Source organism: Diabrotica undecimpunctata, chromosome 3, assembly GCF_040954645.1.
Source record: "Diabrotica undecimpunctata isolate CICGRU chromosome 3, icDiaUnde3, whole genome shotgun sequence".
Taxonomy (NCBI): Eukaryota; Metazoa; Arthropoda; class Insecta; order Coleoptera; family Chrysomelidae; genus Diabrotica; species Diabrotica undecimpunctata.
The window spans coordinates 107,768,588-107,788,216 of NC_092805.1; the positions used below are offsets into that span (position 1 = coordinate 107,768,588).

A 19,629-nucleotide genomic window follows, 5' to 3' on the forward strand; every position below is an offset into this window, starting at 1 on the left:
GCATACATCTGGAGAATCCAATTGTTTTCTATTCTTTTTCTGAAATTTACCAATGTTTGTATTTTAAAAACGATTTCCGAAGTGGAAATTGAAACGTCAATAAAATTAATTTAACCTTTAATTATGGCTTATTCCCATTTAAATAGTAATAACTGTTTTCAGGGCTTTAAAAGCCAATCACCGTTTTCTTTCTCTTGGCTTTAGCACAGGAACAAAAGCGTTTTTAAATTCGATTCAGTTTGTAGTCGAATATTCATTTAATTGTCATTTTGTTGTGTTGATAAATTTAATTTTTTTTTTATTTTCTTATAATTTTGCTTTGATAATTCTTTGATACATTTTCTGACGATTTTGTGTCCTTTATGACCCTGGTTAAGAGTTATAGGGCCCTCTTTATTTTGCAGTTTAGCTTACTCAGTCTTTCTTGTTTTCTTTTGTCAAACTGGTATATTTCGTTATCTAATTATTATCTATTTATTATCTTCTTCTTATTTATCTATCTGTTTTTGATCTGTTACTGTTCTATTAATCATATCCTTAACCACCCTCAATAAAGCTCCCGACTTGAGCAACGTGCTTTTTGTTAAGTCTTGGGGAACGATCAGCCTTTAACCATCTAATTTTGCTAGCTTTTTCGTTACAAAGTTGGGATAGCCATGCTGATCGCCAACATCCGGAACGGATAAACACCGTAAGAATAAAAAGCTGTATTGTCTTTAAAATAGGTTTCTGTAAAGTGTTCATCATCAGGCAACCTGTAGCGTCTACTGGTGAACACATTTCTCCCTCAGTTGTCTCCAGTGTTTCCAATGTTGTGCCCTGTAAATGCAACTCGGCTTTGTTTCGGCTCTTTAAATCACAACTGGAACTCTATCTCCTAGCATTAATTTATTAGCAAAACTATTTTACTATAATTTCTCAATTATAGGTATTTTATTTTATTACGAATTTGCTCAAAAATTAATTGTTTTAAAGTTATAAGCAAGGAAAGTAGAAAAAACGATGTTTTTAATCATGTTTAAAAATTTAAATTTTTTTATTAATATTTCTGATTTGATTTAAGAGGGAGGATAGTCAATTTTGAATATTGAAGTTATCAAACAAATTTTTCTGCAAATATCAGAATGCCACCTCTCACATGCACCTCAAAATAGGTCCGCTCTAGTGTATAAAACTGGTAAACTACTCTCATCTGTGGCGCACCCAGGGGGGTTTTGGGGGTTAAACCCCCCCCCCCAGGGCATATAAAGTAAACAATATATAAAGAATAGTAGGAAAATGTAACTTGTCTTTCACACACAATACAAAAAATCCAAAACACTGATTGAATAATTAAATTACCACTTTAAATATGTAGAACACAATAATTATTGTGTAAATAGACAATAATTAATAATATTTTTCATTATATTTAGATATAGATACCTAATATTAGGTTTATGAAAAAGTAGACGGAATGAGTCTACAGGACTGTATCTGCGCCGGCCTTGTGGACTATCACGGATTGTGTTCCTCTGCATGTGTTAGCAGTAGAAAAGAGACATCTCTATGGCAGAAGAAAGTATTTGACAACAGCTATAAAAAAGAGAAGAAAGGAAAAAATCAATGGAAAGATGGCAAGAAGAGTGGAACAACAAGGAAGATGTTGCTCAGTGGACAAAGATGCTGATCCCGAGCCTAAGGGACTGGGTAGATTGTCTGTTTTCAGAAAGACAGATACAGATAAATGCCTATACTGCGAATATTCCGACATTGTTACTCACACAATACTGAAGTGTAATAGATGTACAGTGGAGAAAAACAGAATGTATAAAGAAATAGGTATGAACCCTGTGACTGTAAGAGAGATGATCGTGAAGATCACGGGAAATACGGAGGGATGAAATAGTGTTCACAATTACATCCGAGTAGTCATTAAAAAAAGAGAAGAAGAAGAGAAACACCAACCGAGCTAACGACAGAAATAAGATCTAATTACTATTTTAATGGAAAGAAGTCGCAAGTGAAGGTTAAAATAAGTTTATTGACGTTTAAATTTTTGATCTTTGATCTTGCACTGATAACTTGTTTGTACTCCAACAATTAATAGAAAAAAGAATAGCGGTTGGTACCGAAGTACATCTAGCCTTCATCGACCTAGAAAAGGCATATAATACAGTTGCAAGAGTTAAATTGTGGCAAGCTTAACAACAACTCGACATTGTCCATAACTTTTAGGAATAATCACAGAAGTATACACGGATAACACTACTTACCTAAAAATCGGATATAGACTATCAGAGCCAATAAAAGTAACTAAAGGACTAAATTAAAACAAGAATGCAGTATGTCACCCTTACTGTTTAATTTATATATTGAGGTAGCCCTCCAAAATTGGAAAAACCACTGCCAGGGAATGGGAATCCCCATAGGAAATGACGTACTGTTCTCCCTGAACTTTGCGTAAGTCATCCTAGCTCAAAATTCTTATGATCTAGAATTTATGATAAAGCGTCTATAGAGAGAATATTTAAAAAGGAGGTTACAAGTCAGCATGAAGAAAACAGAATATTTACTAAAATAGAATATTTATTAAAACGTGGAAATCAAACAAGTGGAAAAATTTAAATATTTAGGTCCACTCATTGCTAAGAACGGCTTGGAAGAAACCGAAATTAAACACGAATCAATCATGGACGTAAAATTGTAGGATGTCTGAACTCCTTATGGTGGGATCACCACATTTCCAAAAGGAACAAAAAAAGAATAGGGCAAACCATGGTTGAATCAGTTCTTTGTTATGGCTCTGAAGTATGAACAATTAATGCAGACCTGAAGAGAAGATTGTTGGCAGTTGAAATGGGTTATTTGAGAAGAAGTGCTAGAACATCAAGGTAGGAAAGGAAGACCAACGAATCTAAAAGAAATAACATGAATGCTACAGAAACGGTCATTCACAGAATAGAACTCTATATAGAGAATATGTAAAATGTGGGTTACAAGTCAGCATGAAGAAAACAGAATATTTAGTTATCAATTCAGATGCAAGGTTTGAAGTGTTGATCGACGAGGACGTGGAAATCAAACAAGTGGAAAAATCTAAATATTTAAGTGCACTCATTGCTAAGAACGACTTGGGACAAACCGAAATTAAATACCGAATTAATCATTAAAAGGAACAAAAAAAAATAGGGCAAACCATGTTTGAATCAGTTCTTTGTTATGGCTCTGAAGTATGGACAATTAATACAGACCTGAAGAAAAGATTGTTAGCAGTTGAAATTGATTATTTGAGAAAACGTGCTAGAACATCAAAGCAGGAAAGGAAGACCAACGAATATATAAGAAATAACATGAATGCTACAGAAACGGTCATTGACAGAATAGAAAGAAGAGGTTCAAAATTGTTTGGACATCTATTGAGAATGCCTGACGAACGTTGGCTCCAAAAACTTCACAAATGGAAGCCCCCTGGAAGAAAAAAAAGAGATAGAACTTGACGATCATGGAATGAAGGAATTAGAAGTAAGAGCGGTGGAATCAAAAGGTTTGGAGGAGGAGCATGCCTTAAATCGGCAGGATTGGCGGAGAAGAACGGGAATACAGCGATAGCCGTCTCCAAAATGTATTGTATTTACAAGTTGGATTAATGTCAAACGTCAATCAACTTATTTTAACCTTCAATCGTGGCTTATTCCCATTAAAATAGTAATTACTTTAAAATACCACAAGAAAATAGCTTCAGAACAATAGATCAGATTTAGATAAGAGAAGTGAGTGTTCCAAAAAGTGAGTGTCGTCAGTCTTACAGTGGCCTCCCCACCTCTTTCGGAGTACGGTACGTGCCTACGTACCGTAAGTAGAGAGTTGGAGTAGAGAGTGGTTTTAGTTGGTAGGCAGGATAATAGATACCTGAATCTTTGGCACTGCTATCCTTTAGTACTTTAAATTAAACTAAAACCCAAATTTTAGGGACTCAAAATAGAGGTAGCATAAAAAAATTTCAAAACCCCCCCCTAAGACAAATTCTGGGTGCGCCACTGACTCTCATGTCTATCTAGACTCTGCACTCATTTTTTTGTAAATAACAAAATGTATAGGTAGTGTGGTAGAGTTTTAACCCCTAGTATGAAAACAGTAAATATTTCTAAATTATAATAGAAAGAATTCACTATTAATATGTTTAACAATAATTAATCCATTGACCCGAGTTGAAAGTACGTATTGGTGACCTAGACAGTGGCTTCCTTTCATTAAACAATAACATCTAAGCTAAAATTGAAATGACACAGATTTTTAGATACTTATAGGTACATATAAATACGGTACATATCGGATCGTAGATATATTAGAATATTGTTTCACAACACTCAGAGCTGTAAAAGATACTTTTTAAAAGTATCTAGATACTTTTAAGATACTTGAGGCAAAAAGTATCTTAAGATACTAAGTATCTAAGATACTTTTTTGTGAAAGTATCTAAAGATACAAAATACCGGAAAAGTATTTAGAGTAAAAATATCTTAGATACTTTTAAGTATCTAAGATACTTTTGAGTATCTAAGATACTTTTAAGTATCTAAGATACTTTTAAGTATGTAAGATACTTTTATGTATCAAAGATACTTAGATGCTTTTCTAGTATCTAAGATACTTAGATACTTTTGTAGTAACTAAGATACTTTTAGGGTATAATAAAAAGGTACTCGGTACTCTACTACTCTACAGTAGATTGTCGATACTTTTGTTTTAAAAACATTATTTTAACCCTTTAAATTATCATACAATTTTAGTTTAAGCCAGCAGGTACTTTGAAATGGTATACTTTGGGCTTTGGGCTTATAAGAAATAAAAGACGTTAAGTTATTACAAACTTATAACTATGTATTGAAAACAAAAATCCAACATTAAATTTTCAAAACAATATAAAATAAACATAAATTCGTGTGTTAAAAACAGCATAAGATCCATTATGCATTAAAAACAGAACATTCAACATAATTAAATTTTTAAACAGAATAGGATAAAATATAAAAAATAGTAAGTAAATAAGTAATTTTGGTAGCTAATAACTATATAGTTAGTATAACCACTAGCTTTTAGTAAAACTAAATTTTTAAAAGTATGATCAGACAAGGCATGACGTCGGGGTGAATTAATAAAAGTTGCAAAAGAAAACATTCTTTCAACAGCTGCAGAAGAAGGTAATGGCGTATTGAACTTTTTAAATAATTGTTCTATAATATTATATTTTTTTAACATTCGTATGTTGGTTTCAGAATCGGCCAAATATTGTAATAGTTGCAGCTCAGCTTGTCGTTTATAATCTAAATCAGTATAGCCAGTGTTTTCGTTTTGCGGTTGAAGATCGGAGTATTCGGAGTTAATATCAAATTCAAAGAAGTCGTCTCTCCAGCTACGGCCGGCGCGACAGGTTGAAGCTTGTCGGATCATGAAAAGTATCTATTTCTCAGGTCCTGAGTATCTAAGATACTTTTTTTTTATCTAAGATACTTTTTTGTATCTAAGATACTTTTAGTATCTAAAGATACTTTTAAAGATAAAAGATACTAGATACTTTTAAGAAGTATCTAAAGTAAAAGTAACTTTTAAATGAACCAAAAAGTATCTTAAATAAAAGTATCTAAGATACTTTTAGTATCTTAGATACTTTTTTTATCTTTTTACTAAAGATACTTTCAGCTCTGACAACACTAAACGTAGGTCGGCGTATTGAGTTATTGTTTATATGTTCCGGCTGATAATGTAAATACAGTCGTTAAACATAGTGAATATAAATAAATATAGTGTTAAATGGAAGAGTAACAAATAGTTAATAAACCTTCATCATCCCTCCAATACCACAGTACGTTTTATACCAAAAATTTACAGAACAGTTCTTGTATGTCAATTCAAGCGACATATTTCAATGTAACATTTTTCTTTTCAAGATAAACGATAATTTATTATAAAACTTAAATCTTGTACAAAATAAGAATGTAAATGTCAGTTGTCCTAATAGGAATATTTTTTAGCTATTTACTTTTCTTGTCTTGTTACTAATATATAACATATTTGTGTGCCAAAAATGTACCACATATAAAATCAACTACAGCCGAGTAGCTTCAGAGCTAGTTGTGACTACACTTTTCGTATAGTCGCCCCTAGATGTTCTTCTAGCACTATAGTATCCAAAATTTGGATCAGTTGGACTTATAATGCTTTGACGAGGACTTTGAAAAAATCGATTTTCTGAAGACTCTGGACCAGGAGAGGGATTCTCCAAACACTCACAAGAGATACTTGAGTCCGATAAAGCTTCAGATGAATATTTTGGAACGGATAGAAGGCTTTCTGTAGATTTTGTTGGTTGTATATATCTAAAAAATAAAACTTTAAATTTACTTATTGTTAAAGAAAGATTCTAAGTATTACCTTCGATGGGAATGTGGTGTGTATTGTAGCTGCACAGCATTGCTGTTGCAAGCTATTGGCTGCTTCTCCATTTTAATATATTGGGTGCCTTGGCATTTAGTTGGGGGCTGAGCCCGGCCAGCTTTTTGTCCACACTTGGATGAGGTGTCTAGATATCCATAACCAAAACCGTAACCTCCGAATGCTTTGGTTGCCAAGTTGTCCCAAGATTTGGGTTTAACCTGAAAATGCAACAGTTTATCATTTACATTTACGAGGTGATTTAATTATTTTGTCTTAATGCCGCTGATCAGTCAGACAAACGAGTCAAGAATTTTGGATGACCGACGCAATTCCCAATCTAATACATTAGAGAAGAACCTTAAGTAATATATATATACATATATATATATATATATATATATATATATATATATATATATATATATATATATATATATGTATATATATAAATATATATATTATATATATATATATATATATATATATATATATATATATTGTATATATATCTAATGTTTGTATATATCTACTGTCTGTGGTTTTCCAGGTTAGACTACGCCTTAAATAATTTTGGTTTTGAGAAAAATCATTATTTTGACAAGGTTTCGGCAAGTTCTCACTTGCCATTGTCAAGTCAAGTAGTAACGCTTGTTGCTGGGGCTTGAAGTAGTCTACTTCACAGTAAAAAATAGCAATAAAAAAAGTTCACAGTAAAACAGCTAAACACTAAAAATAGATACTCTACCTGATTGTACTGTATATAGATAGTCTCATATTGTTGAGGTTGTTGCGAATACCTCTGCTGGTCATGTTTTGATTTTAGGCTGAGTTGTCTAGAAGTAGTATCACAGGATCCGTCCCAATAGAGGGTATCAGTACTGAGAGACGTAGTATAGCTATTGGCAGAACTCTCGCCTCCCAAAGTTGTCGGGACTATATTGCTAACTTCACTCGAAGTGCAGGAATGTAAACTACACTGACTTGTTAGGCCTGTTCCGATACGGAAATATCTAAAAAATAAAATATATTATTTGTATGTAATTTTTCAGACAGTGAGAAATATTATTTTTATATTGATAGTAATATAAAATAATGACATATTTATGTTATGCTAGCCTACAACCTAAATTATAGAATAGAGGATAGTCACAAGAGAATATTGGGTGTTAAAAAGTAAGAAAAAATAATCTAAGAAAATAGAAACGTAACGTTGAAATACTAAAGACAGCCCTCAAATAATTTGGAAAATGTAATTGGCTAATATGTTTTATATGACAAATTAAAAGATTTAAAAGAGAGTCTAAGGAAAATTAGAAGAAAACTGAAAATTATGTTAGTGTGGCAAAAATAGATTTATCGAAAATCTTGAAAAGTATAAGATTGCAAAAGTGATCAAAATCTGTCAAATTAAAATCTAAAGAAGAAGCTTAGGTCGCTAAGACGCTTAGAATGAATTCAACGAGAATAACTAACGCGAGAAAGAGAACGCCGAAACTAACACATTAATACTGGAATGAAATCAAGAATTTATAGTATGAGATCAATCACTACAAGATCAATAATGATGTATGCATCAAAAGCAAAACTCGATACAGCCAAAGCACAGAAGTTGTCGAGACGGTAGAGATGAGAATACTGAGAAGAATTACAGTATGTTGGAATATTGAACGCGAAATAAGAAGATTAGAAGAAAATGTAATAAAGAACTAACGACTGGTGTGGAGTTTTGTGGAGTGGAGTGAAGCGGAGTGGAGTGGAGCGTAGTGCAGTGAACAGAACAAAAGTATGTAATAATCACATATGTACAATAAAGGATACTAGATTTGTCAAGATATCAAAGGAAAAATCACCAAATGATAGAAGAAGTATCGACCAACCGCGCCAAAGATTTAGTAATAACATTCCATAAAGTCATCAAACAAGCGTAAGTGCTTTTTTTGCCGAAAAAGAAGAATTTCAATTTAGATTTTAGATTAATAGCAATTAAAATTTTGCAAGTCATCAAACCTAGTCTGTCAACTATTCTACGCATGACCGTGTTTCTATACAAAGGCTTCTAGTCAAGCATATTAATTATGATTGTATCACCGACATTTTGAGAAAATATTAAGAAACGTTTTTATTATTTCTTAACTCTTCTTACTTCTTCTCTCTCAAAAGATAATTTTCCGTATTGCCAAACAACAAAAAGTAAAAGTTTATTAGAAGCATTCACCATTGTTTTATTTTACCAATTTGACATCGATTGAAGAAAATCGAAAATGTGAAAATAAGAGAGCATATATTAAGATGGATAGAATATTGAATACTCCAGTCGTCAGAGACGAAAATGCCACTGAACCTCTAAAAACCATACGAACAAACTAAATGTTGCCGAGAATATTAATTTTTGGACCACAAAATAGATGCTCCCCATCTCGGGGGGGATAAAAACCCAAAAAAATCGATTTACACAGAATCTGTACACCGTAGAAAAAAATATTTTAAATAAAAAATGTAGCTGAGATAATTTTAAACGAAAATGTTTATAAGCATTTTTTTGTGTAAAATGAACCGTTCTCTTACAAACAACGCTTGAAGCGACCGTTGAGTATTCATCTCGGTTACGTTGGTTAAATAAATTCTCAGAATTGTGTTTAAATTTGGGAACGTGGCAATAATATTATTTTTCTTAATAAATGACCACATGAATATAGGCAAAATAATATTTTCCTTACTTATAAAAGTTTTAAATTGTAATACTTTTTTTTAGTTCTGCCAGGTTTAAATCTTGTTCATAACATTTTTATTCCTCTATTGAAGAGTCACTAACATCACTATCATAAAAATTGTTTTAAATTTAATGTTAAATCACAGCAGATAATGTGATTAGTAAAGTTTCCATGTTCTGACAATTTTTTATATGCATTTTTTCAATCATTCGTCGGTTTTGTCATTAGCGTTGTTTGCTTGGAAAATAATTTACAAGCCTAATAGTACAGTAAATTGTTGATTTCACTATAATCCAACCAATCTCATTTAACTTTTTCCCCGCAATTCAATGTTCAGAAGAAGAAGGCAATAGTTAATGTTCTTGTGATTTGTTTTGACCCTTCGTTACACCGAATAGAAGATGATTCCAAAGATTCATTTATTGATTTTAGTAGATTTTTTATATAATACTCTCCCTTGGCGTCTGTTAAGTATCTGGCAATAATGCAATGTCGTTTATAAAACTCTTAGTTTCATTATTACTTCGTGATGATTTTAAATTTATATTTTCTTCTTATCTTCTCTAAAACAAATGAAAATGGGGAACACTTAATTGAATTCTGTAAACAGCACTCTCTAAAAATCCTAAATGGATTCTACCAACATAAAAACATACATAAGTACACCTGGGTTTAACCAACGAGAAACACAAAGTCAATTATCGATTATGTCATCACAAAACAAGAAACACACATACAAGTTGAAGACATAAGAGTATTAAGGGACCGGAGTGCGGAACTGACCACTATATGGTAAGATCAAAATGTTACCTACAGTATCGACCTCGGCTACTACATCAAAATGACAACCAACTAGCTCAATCAAAACCCCTGGAATCGAATCTACCTAAATAAAATATTGATGCACTGCAAAACGACTCGACATCATTCTTATATAAGCTGCGACTCAGCCAAAAATTGGCAAACCTGATCTACTCCTCAGCCCAGAATACCTATAAAGAGATAATCAATAAAATCAATGAAGCAGATTACGAAGCGCTCGGCACAATCCAAAAGAACAAAAAGAATAGTCCATTGTGGTGGACAAATGACATCGCCAATGCAGTACACAACACGAAACAAGCATATCAAAAGTGGCTACAAACAAATGATCCAGATGATAGACGAACATATGGAAGATCAAACAGAGAAGTGAAAAATTTAGTAACTAAAGCAAAAAATATTTCCTGGGAAAGTAAATGCGAAGAACTCAACAAATATATAGGGTCAACAAGATCAAGAGAAGCATGGAAAACGGTAAAAAATCTGAGAACAAACAGAAAACAAACGAGTAGAATAGATTTAATAGAAGAAAGATCTTGGATCGAACACTATTCACAACTTTTGACTGAAACAAGACCTCAATTCACGAACATCAGTACAACAACATATGAACTGGAATTCAGTGAAGACGATGAAATAACAGTACAGGAAGTCGAGAATGCAATACAAACTCTAAAAAATCGGAAGTCATGCGGACCACAAGGTATACCAAATGAATTATTAAAACATAGCCCATAAGTATTACGGGAATTACTTGCGTATGTCTTCACCTTATTCTATAATGGACACGACTTACCACCGGAGTGGACAAAAGCACATATTAACAACATCTACAAAAAAGGAGATAGAAAGAATTGTTCAAACTACAGGGGGCTAAGTGTCATAAATTCACTCTCAAGGCTGTATAGAAAAATAATAAAAAACAAAATTGAAAAAGAGATGACAGATGTTGAAGAACAGAATGGCTTTCGTGCAGGCAGATCCTGTATGGACAGTATATTCTCTCTAAAGCAAGTTATCGAGAAAAGATTAGCCCACAACCTTTCAACTCATATAGTCTTTATAGATCTGACAAAGACATACGATAGTGTACCACTTTCAATGCTTTGGGTAGCAATGGAAAAACTAGGAATAAGCACAAAAAAATATACAAGCACTACAACAGCTCTACAAAAATATGACGGCAAACATTAAAACTGGAAATAGATTAACTAGAGAAATTCCTATTAGTAAGGGCCTAAAGCAAGGCTGCTGCATAGCACCTACACTCTTCAAAATATATCTAAATGAGGCATTCTCAGTGTGAAGAAGAAAGTGCTGCAATATGGGCATCCCAATCGGAGATGATAGATTGTACACGATACACTTCGCTGACGACCAAGCCATTCTAGCTGAAGACGAGAGTGATGTAGGCTACATGCTTAGAAAACTGGAAGATGAGTATACCAAATGGGGCCTCACAATTAATATACAAAAAACTGAGTACTTAGTTGTAGGAGAAAAACCAGAAAGCCTACAAATCGAAATGGGAACTATAAAACCAACAGACAATTTTAAATACTTGGGAGTCCAAATAACATCAAAAGCAGGAAGTAGCGAAGAAATACACTCCAGGATTGGCCAAGCAAGATCAGCCACCAGACAGCTACACGGACTATTATGGAATAAAAAAAATAACAAAAGAAAATAAAAGAAGAATCTATAAAACAATAATAGAAAGTATTGGGCTGTACGGCGCCGAACTCTGGGAAATAAACCAAAGAAACAAATCAAAAATTAAGGCCATGGAAATGAACTACTGGAGACGATGTTGCCAGCTAACTAGACTTGATAGGGTGAGAAACGAAGATATTCGGAGAGAAATGGAAATCGATCTAGACATAATAGACACAATCGAAGCCAAAAGACTTAACTGGTATGGACACCTTCAGAGAATGCCTGAAAATAGATGACCAAAAAAAATAGAAGAATTGACTCCGCCAACTAGAAGAAAACGAGGTAGACCAAGACGATCCTGGAGAGACGATTTCGACGATGCAATGACCGCCAGAGATCTAACAACTGAAGATTGCTTCGACAGAAAACGCTGGAAATTAGAATGCGAGAAGCGGCGCCAGCTGTAGAAGACGCGCTTATTATTATATATATATATATATATATATATATATATATATATATATATATATATATATATATATATATATATATATATATATATATATATATATTTTCTTCTTTTATTTTATCTTCACAATAGGAATTGCTTGATTTTTATGCTGGTATTTTTGCAGAATAGTTTCGGGCACAAATGATGTTTCTGGAGTTTAAACAGGTGAAATTTGTGAAAATGATGACGATTGTTGTAATTGTTTTCCCATCTTTAGTAAAAAAACCAACGTTCCAAATTTCCAACGTTCTTTTCATTTGTTTTGTCACTTTATCTCCATCTGCTTTTCGTTTTAGTTGTTCACATCCACCTAAATTTTTATAGGAACTCATTTTAAAGACCACGTACTAAAAAGAAAGAAGAAAATGATCTTCAATTACATTTATTTTACTCAATATCACAATTACAATTTGTGGTATTTTATATTATATATAATTTTAATTAAATAATGTAATACTTTTTATAAAAACTTACATTTGTTTTAATAATTCGAAGATATTAATTAGCCTATATACTTTTTCTTAGGAGCAGAAGATTTTCTAGCCTTTTGGTGAACTTGCGGTAGACTTGGCAGTCTTTGGTTTAGGTGCCTTTGGTTTTTTCGTAGGACTGCCTTTATTTGATTTCTTCGCTTTGGTTGGTGTTTTTATTTTCGCCTTAGTCACTTTCTTCACAGATTTTTGCCTTTTCGCTTGTAGCAGGAAACTTTTTTCGGTTTAGTTATTCCTCCAGCTTTCATTTTTTCTTGAACTAGGCTTTGTAGATCCAGAACACGATGAGATAGATGCTAATTATAATTGTCTAGGGCTAATATTGAAAGAACGTAAATTTCTTAAATAATATTTCTCCACATTTCTCTATCATTTGATTGTGGTTATGGCATTATACTTACTTGGTGTTTTATTATTTTTTTTTTGAGTGAGAGCGTCACTAATTTCATTTATATTGATTTTTTGAATATCTGTCGACCCTACATTAAAAGTTTGTCTTCGATATTTGGATGTCATAAATTTGTTTTATAGAATTCTCTATAAAATTCTTCTGTTTTTTTTTTAATATGTTCTTGGTCGTATTCTATTTGTTAATCTTTATTGTTTAGGGCAAGAATTTTTCGTTTTTTTGAGCTTGTAGATTTTTATATATTTTTTAGAAAACTCTATTATAGTACTACCTTAAAAATAGGTTACAAGTAGTCTAAATACGTTATCTTAAAATAAGTTATCGTAACTTAACTCATTTGGTCCCACTGTACTCGTCCGAGTACAGCAGAAAAAATTACCTAGTAGTGACACATTTTGCAAAAGTGTGTACTATTAGAAAGTGTTCTACTAGATTTTTACAAATTATGCCCTAGGTTGCGCTCTTCTTCCTAACCATTGCCGCAGTAATTAGAAGCTAACCTCCATATTTCTGTTGGATCACTGAAGTGTTTGCTATTTTGTGATTTTGATATTATTTAAAAAATTTTTTTAACTTTTATTGTTGGAGGGGTAAGTACTAGTAATGTTAATTTATACAGTATAAGTTTTTTATTATTGTTGTTTTTATGTTACAAAATAGACACATACTCATTTGAGTATAGTGGGTAAGTATGAGATCAAATATGTTTATTTGGTTTTTTTATTATTTCAATTCAATATTTGTATCGGAATTGTTGTGATGTATCAAAAAAAGGTATTTTAATACATGTAGCTCCATCTTTGTATAACTTTTGTAAACACTCGATGTATGGCGTGTTGCCAATATTGCTTATTGAAATAAAGATGAAGTCGTTGCTATCGAACGAAACATGGCGTTTGTTATTTCAATGGACCCCAGAAAATCCTCACTTCTACTATAATTTTTAAGAGGTTATGCGCCCAGCATTCAATTTTAAAGTTCTATAACCTGAAGGTATCAGTTGTGAGTTTTTTTGGTAACGTAGTCTCGTAGGGTCGAGTGAAATTCGCAGTTTATTTTGTGGACTGAAAATGGCGGCTACGAATTATTTAGCCAGTGTGCCAAAATTAATGGGTCGCGAGAACTATCATGATTGGTCTTTTGCGATTGAAAACGTTTTTGTGCTTGATGGATTATTGAAATGCCTGGAACAAAATGGTGAAACAAATGCAGACACGCAGAATAAAGCGAGGGCAAAGCTTTGTTTATCCATTGATCCATCCATTTATGTGCATATTCGAGAGGCGGCAACGGCGTTGGATGTGTGGATAACATTAAAAAAACTGTATGGTGAGAAAAGTTTTACACGAAAAATTGATTTACTTAGGATTCTCATAAGTTTGCGGTTGGATAATTGTGACAGTATGGAGAATTATATAGGGCAGATGATTGAAACAGCCCAGAAATTAACTCGGAGTGGATTCGAAATTACTAGTGAGTGGATTGGTTCATTGTTGCTTGCAGGATTGCCAAACAGATTCACCCCAATGATAATGGCTCTGGAACACTCTGGAATTCAAATTACAGGGGATGCAATAAAGTCCAAGTTAATTGATATGCAGAAAGATGGAACTGGTAGGAACGCGGGTAGCGAGAAATCTACTGGTAGTGCTTTTGCCAGTCAAGGCAAGTTCCGAAAACATCCCAAAGACTGCGGTGGCAGTGTTAAAAATGACAATAAAGAACATGTGATTTGTTTTGGATGTAAACAAATAGGTCATTACAAAAAGAAGTGCCCAGTTTTGAAAAGGGATTTTGAGAGTTTTCGAAAACAGCAGAGAAAACCGGAGGATAAGAGTGCTTTTAGTACGGTCTTTTTAAATGGCGAATTTAACAATTCAGATTGGTATATTGACTCTGGAGCAAGTGTACATTTAACGTCAAGACATGACTGGATAAAAAATGCATTCCAGGATATACAGTTCAAAGGAATTTTAGTAGCCAACAATGAAAAAATGCCAGTGTTGTGTGCTGGAGAAGTAGAGTTAACTACAGTAAGTAGCAATAAAAACTTTGACATTGTAGTTAAAAATGTTCATTGTGTACCCAATATTACAACCAATTTACTGTCAGTTAGCCAGTTGATTTTAAATGGTAACAAGGTTGTTTTTAACCAGAAGGGTTGTGAGATTTTTAATAGTAAAGGTACAAGTGTGGCTACAGCTGATTTAATTAATCAAGTTTATAGACTTAATTTTGTCAAGTCTCAGCCAGTGGCGTTCTCTATGTATGCTCAGGACTGTTGTGATTTGTGGCATAGACGTTTTGGTCACATCAACTTTAGAGATTTGGGTATAATGAGGGACGGAGCAGTTGAGGGCTTGAACTATAAAGGGCAGGCAAGTTTGCATAATCTGTGTCAAGTGTGCTGTGAGGGAAAGCAGACTCGGTTGCCATTCAAGAGTAGTGGAAATAGTGCTGCTCGAGGTTGTGCATGGTGATTTGTGTGGTCCCATGGAGATGATGTCCATCGGAGGATCTAGATATTTTTTGGTTCTTGAAGATGACTACTTGAGTAAGACGGTTTTTGTTTATTTTTTAAAATACAAAAGTTAAGCTCTAGATAAGTTTAAGAAATTTAAATTGCTAGTTGAGAACCAAAAAGGACACGAAATGAAATGTTTTAGGTCTGACAACGGAGGAGTATTTTGTAGTGCTGACTTTGAATCTTTTTTAAGTAGTAATGGTATAACACATCAAAAAACAAATCCTTACACCCCAGAGCAGAATGGTACTTCGGAGAGAATGAACCGTACCCTGGTGGAGAAGGCGAGGTGCTTACTATTCGATGCAGATTTTTCTAAACAGTTTTGGACTGAAGGCATCAACACTGCTGCATACTTAAGGAACAGATCTGTGGTCAGAGGTCTTGAAGGTAGAACACCATATAAACTCTTCTATGGTAAAAAGCCAGATGTGAGTCATTTTCGAATCTTTGGTAGTGAGGCAATGGTTCATATACCCAAAGAAACAAAGGCAGAAGTTTGACAAAAAGGCAGACAAGATGTTCTTGGTTGGTTATGGTCAAAATGTTAAGAGTTATAGGCTCTATGATCCCATTAAGAAGAGTGTAATTACCAGTAGCTTATTGAATAGTATTCAATATTGGTTATTGAAATAAAGATGAAGTCGTTGCTATCGAACGAAACATGGCGTTTGTTATTTCAATGTACCCCAGAAAATCATCACTTCCACTATAATTTTCAAGAGGAATCAATTTTCAAGAATTGCCGCCTATGGGTCCCATTGGATTTTATGGAAAACGTTATAAAATACTCGCTTTAGCTTCCTATGACCTAGCGACTTCCACTCATAAAGATGTAACGTTGGTAGTTATTCCTCCTGAAGTTGACTATCAAACTGACAATGAGGGCATAGATGAGGATAATCTTCAGACCCAAAGCTTTCCGAATGATGTTCCCGGATAAATAGAGGTTCATTACATAAGTGATGACTCTGACAGCGACGAAGAAGACAATCTTCTCCTTGCCATTAAAAAAGAAAATTTACTGAAGGGTCAAAATAAAACCAAAGAATCTGACTGGAGGTAAGAAATTACTGATATTAGTTTCACATCTATAACAGATTACAAGGGTCGCCTGGATGATATGAAAAAGTAAATACGAGGTAAATCTCCTATTGAACTATTTAAGAAATTTTTCGACAATGAAATTATTAAATATATTACAGAGCAGACAAATTTATATGCGGTTTAAAATAGCAATTATGAATTTCATGTAACGCAGGAAAGGATAAAGATATTTGTGGATATTTTACTTTTTACTGGGTACGATGGATTGCCACGAGAACGTAATTATTGGTGTTTAGATGAGATTCGTCAGGTTACCCTTGTGGCTAATACAAGGAACCCTTTCCAAGAAATTAAAAAATAACTACATTTGGCAGATAATTTGCAAATTGATACAAGGGACAAAATGTATAGTGAGGCCTCCCATGAACAAACTAAATAAAAAAATTTAAAAATTGGCATATTCACAAAGACTTATCAATTGATGAAGCGATGATAAAGCATTTTAGACGTCACTCCGATAAACACTACATACGGGGAAAGCCAGTAAGATTTGTATACAAGAACGGGATGCTTTGTAGTTCAACTGGTTATTGCTACAACTTTGACACATATTGTGGAGCATCAGTCGATAAACCGAAAGTCTCGCCGTTGCCTTTAGGATCACAAGTTGTTATAAAAGAGCTTGATATCGTTGATGTGCCAACTGATAACGAAGTATTATTTTACTAGTTACAATTTGATGTAAACTTTGAAAGAACAGAGCTTTGGAGCAACAGACACAGCAAGAGAAAAGCGGATAAAAAATGTCCTTTGCCTGCTTTCACTGTAATGAAAAAGAATAATCGTGGATATTTTGAATATCACTTTGACAAAACAAGTCTACTACTTTTTGTAAAATAAAGGGACAATAATGTGTTTACAATTTCATCATATTACGATTTCATTTCATCATATTTCAAAAGTAAAACTTGTGTTATGCTGCCAAAGGAAAAATTAATGTACCCCAACTAAAACTTTTCTCAGCATACAATGCGTAGTGTTGATCTCTTTGACCAATCGGTTAATAACTACTAAGTCAGTATGCAAGGTAAGAAATGGTGGTGGCCCATTTTTACTCACATGCTCAACTCGGCTCTTGTTAACTCGTGGAGGTTACAGATATTAGCTGGAAATAAGGAAATGGATCGTTTGGCTTCTCAATAAGATGTAGAACGTCATTATTTAAGAACTTTCGGGAAATTTACTTATTCTAGAAAACGATGAACAGGATTTGTACCCTAAAAATGGATGAAACCGGTTATTTTCCAAAGAAAATAGACAAACAACTTCGATGCCGCTGATGCCATCAAAAAGTACGTTGGACTTGTATAAAGTGTAAAGTAACTCTGTATTTGGAACGTGATTATTTTGTACAATTTTATACTCGTTAGATTATAATACAGGATATACCCAAGTATGTACCTATATTGTAAAAAAATAAAACATTTTCACTTTTACACGATGTTTTATGTTTTTGACTCTCGATCGGCTCATTGTACTGGTATGGGTATACCCCTCTTTTGCCAACAATTCAATGTTTTATGTCAAATAACAATACATTTTTGGTATTTAACCCAGGTTTAACAAGAACATTCAAAAAAATGTTGTATTATCGAAAAAAAAATGTCGTGGAATCAAATAGGTTAAGGATCTCTGAGCTATAAAGAAAACAGAGGATCTGACATGGGTGTGGTAAAGGCCGTAATTGACAGAATTAAGAAAAATATAGAGAAAGTAGAGGAAGAAGGACAATGGAAGTAAATGACAGAATTAAGAAAAGGATTCGATAATTTATAATTGAATACCTCCAAAAAAGATAAAAACAGGTTGAACGCAGCTGTTTTAGAAAAGAGCAAATAAGAGTTGTGAAATACGGGTCATAAATTAAAGCAATAATAAAGAATTATAATAAATAATTCAAAATAATATTAACTGCGAGCATATTTACCGTTTAGGAACTGTGAAAGTTTGGGGCTCAGGTCCGGTTTGTGACGATTGGGAATGTGGTCGAGATCTAGGTTGTTGTGGTTCAGTTTGGGTTTCCTCAGTCTTGGAGTCTCTTTTTCTTTGTTCTTTTTGGCTTCGCGATCTTCTTCTACCAGTGGGAACACATCTTGGATCACAACAAGGACTAGCCAAGTCGTAAGCATCTAAGCTAAAATGTACCTGGTTGTTAATTCCTTGGAAAAATTGATGTGAATGAAAGTAGAATTAGGAATTTACTTAAAAACTGAGGAAATAAAGGACGCATTATGGTTTCTTAAGTTGGGATAGGTTGTTTGGTTAGGTTAGTTAAAATTCTCTTAGGTTTTACTCAGCAGTTGGTTTTCTAATACTCAAGATACCCATTTTCATAACTATTAAAAAAATGTTTATCAATATCGTACCTATTGTTGTCTCCGTTGTTGGATCCGGATTGCATGCATGGATTGCACAGCTGGCCAGCATACCGCTGACATAGAACGGGAGGCTTCTTTGGTTTGTCCATACGGGTCTGACTAGCTCGAGTTTGTTTTTGATCACAGGGCGTTTTTACAATCAGATTGTGCTGATCTTTGTAATGAGGCTGTTCAAGGGTTAGAAGGTATTCTCCACTGCTACTTGTCGAAGGATGTAAAATGTATCTAAATTAAAACTGCCCATGAGCTTTGGATTACCAAAAGATAAGTATGGAAGTTGCTTACGTTTTCTTTATGAAGCGAACATGCGACAATCTAAGAATAACTTTGAAAAGCTTTGTGGTTTTACTAGACATTCTAAACATTTATTTCAAAAGTTAACTAAAGTTTATTTTATAAGAGAGTGAAAAAGTGATAAAAAGGAACACAAAAATTAAAGCCAAAGCAATGCTCATATCTTTATTTAAAATTAAAGAAGAAGCTCTTATATCACAAATCTTAAATATGTTATCACAATTTTTTATTAATCCTACTAGCATGCAACCGTACAGAAGTGCAAATTCAATAGTTAATCATTATGTGCAAATGGTAATTGTGTGATTC

General features: G+C 33.3%; 1 protein-coding gene across 2 annotated transcripts in view; it reads right to left on the reverse strand.

The window, feature by feature from the left end:
• Nucleotides 1–4,524: 4,524 nt before the first annotated feature.
• The window catches only part of ssp6 (PDZ domain-containing short spindle 6), a 41,068-nt gene continuing 25,963 nt past the window's right edge, over nt 4,525–19,629 (reverse strand). Inside the window, exons 4-8 of one of the 2 annotated variants that reach the window (XM_072526532.1) lie at nt 19,015–19,251; nt 18,576–18,782; nt 7,163–7,427; nt 6,415–6,635; nt 4,525–6,359 (exon numbers count right to left, since the gene is read on the reverse strand). In XM_072526532.1, coding sequence (XP_072382633.1) covers nt 6,089–6,359; nt 6,415–6,635; nt 7,163–7,427; nt 18,576–18,782; nt 19,015–19,251 — 1,201 coding nt within the window. In that variant the 3' untranslated portion in view covers nt 4,525–6,088. The remainder of the gene's footprint in view (nt 6,360–6,414; nt 6,636–7,162; nt 7,428–18,575; nt 18,783–19,014; nt 19,252–19,629) is intronic. The other variant, XM_072526533.1, reaches the window with a different exon arrangement.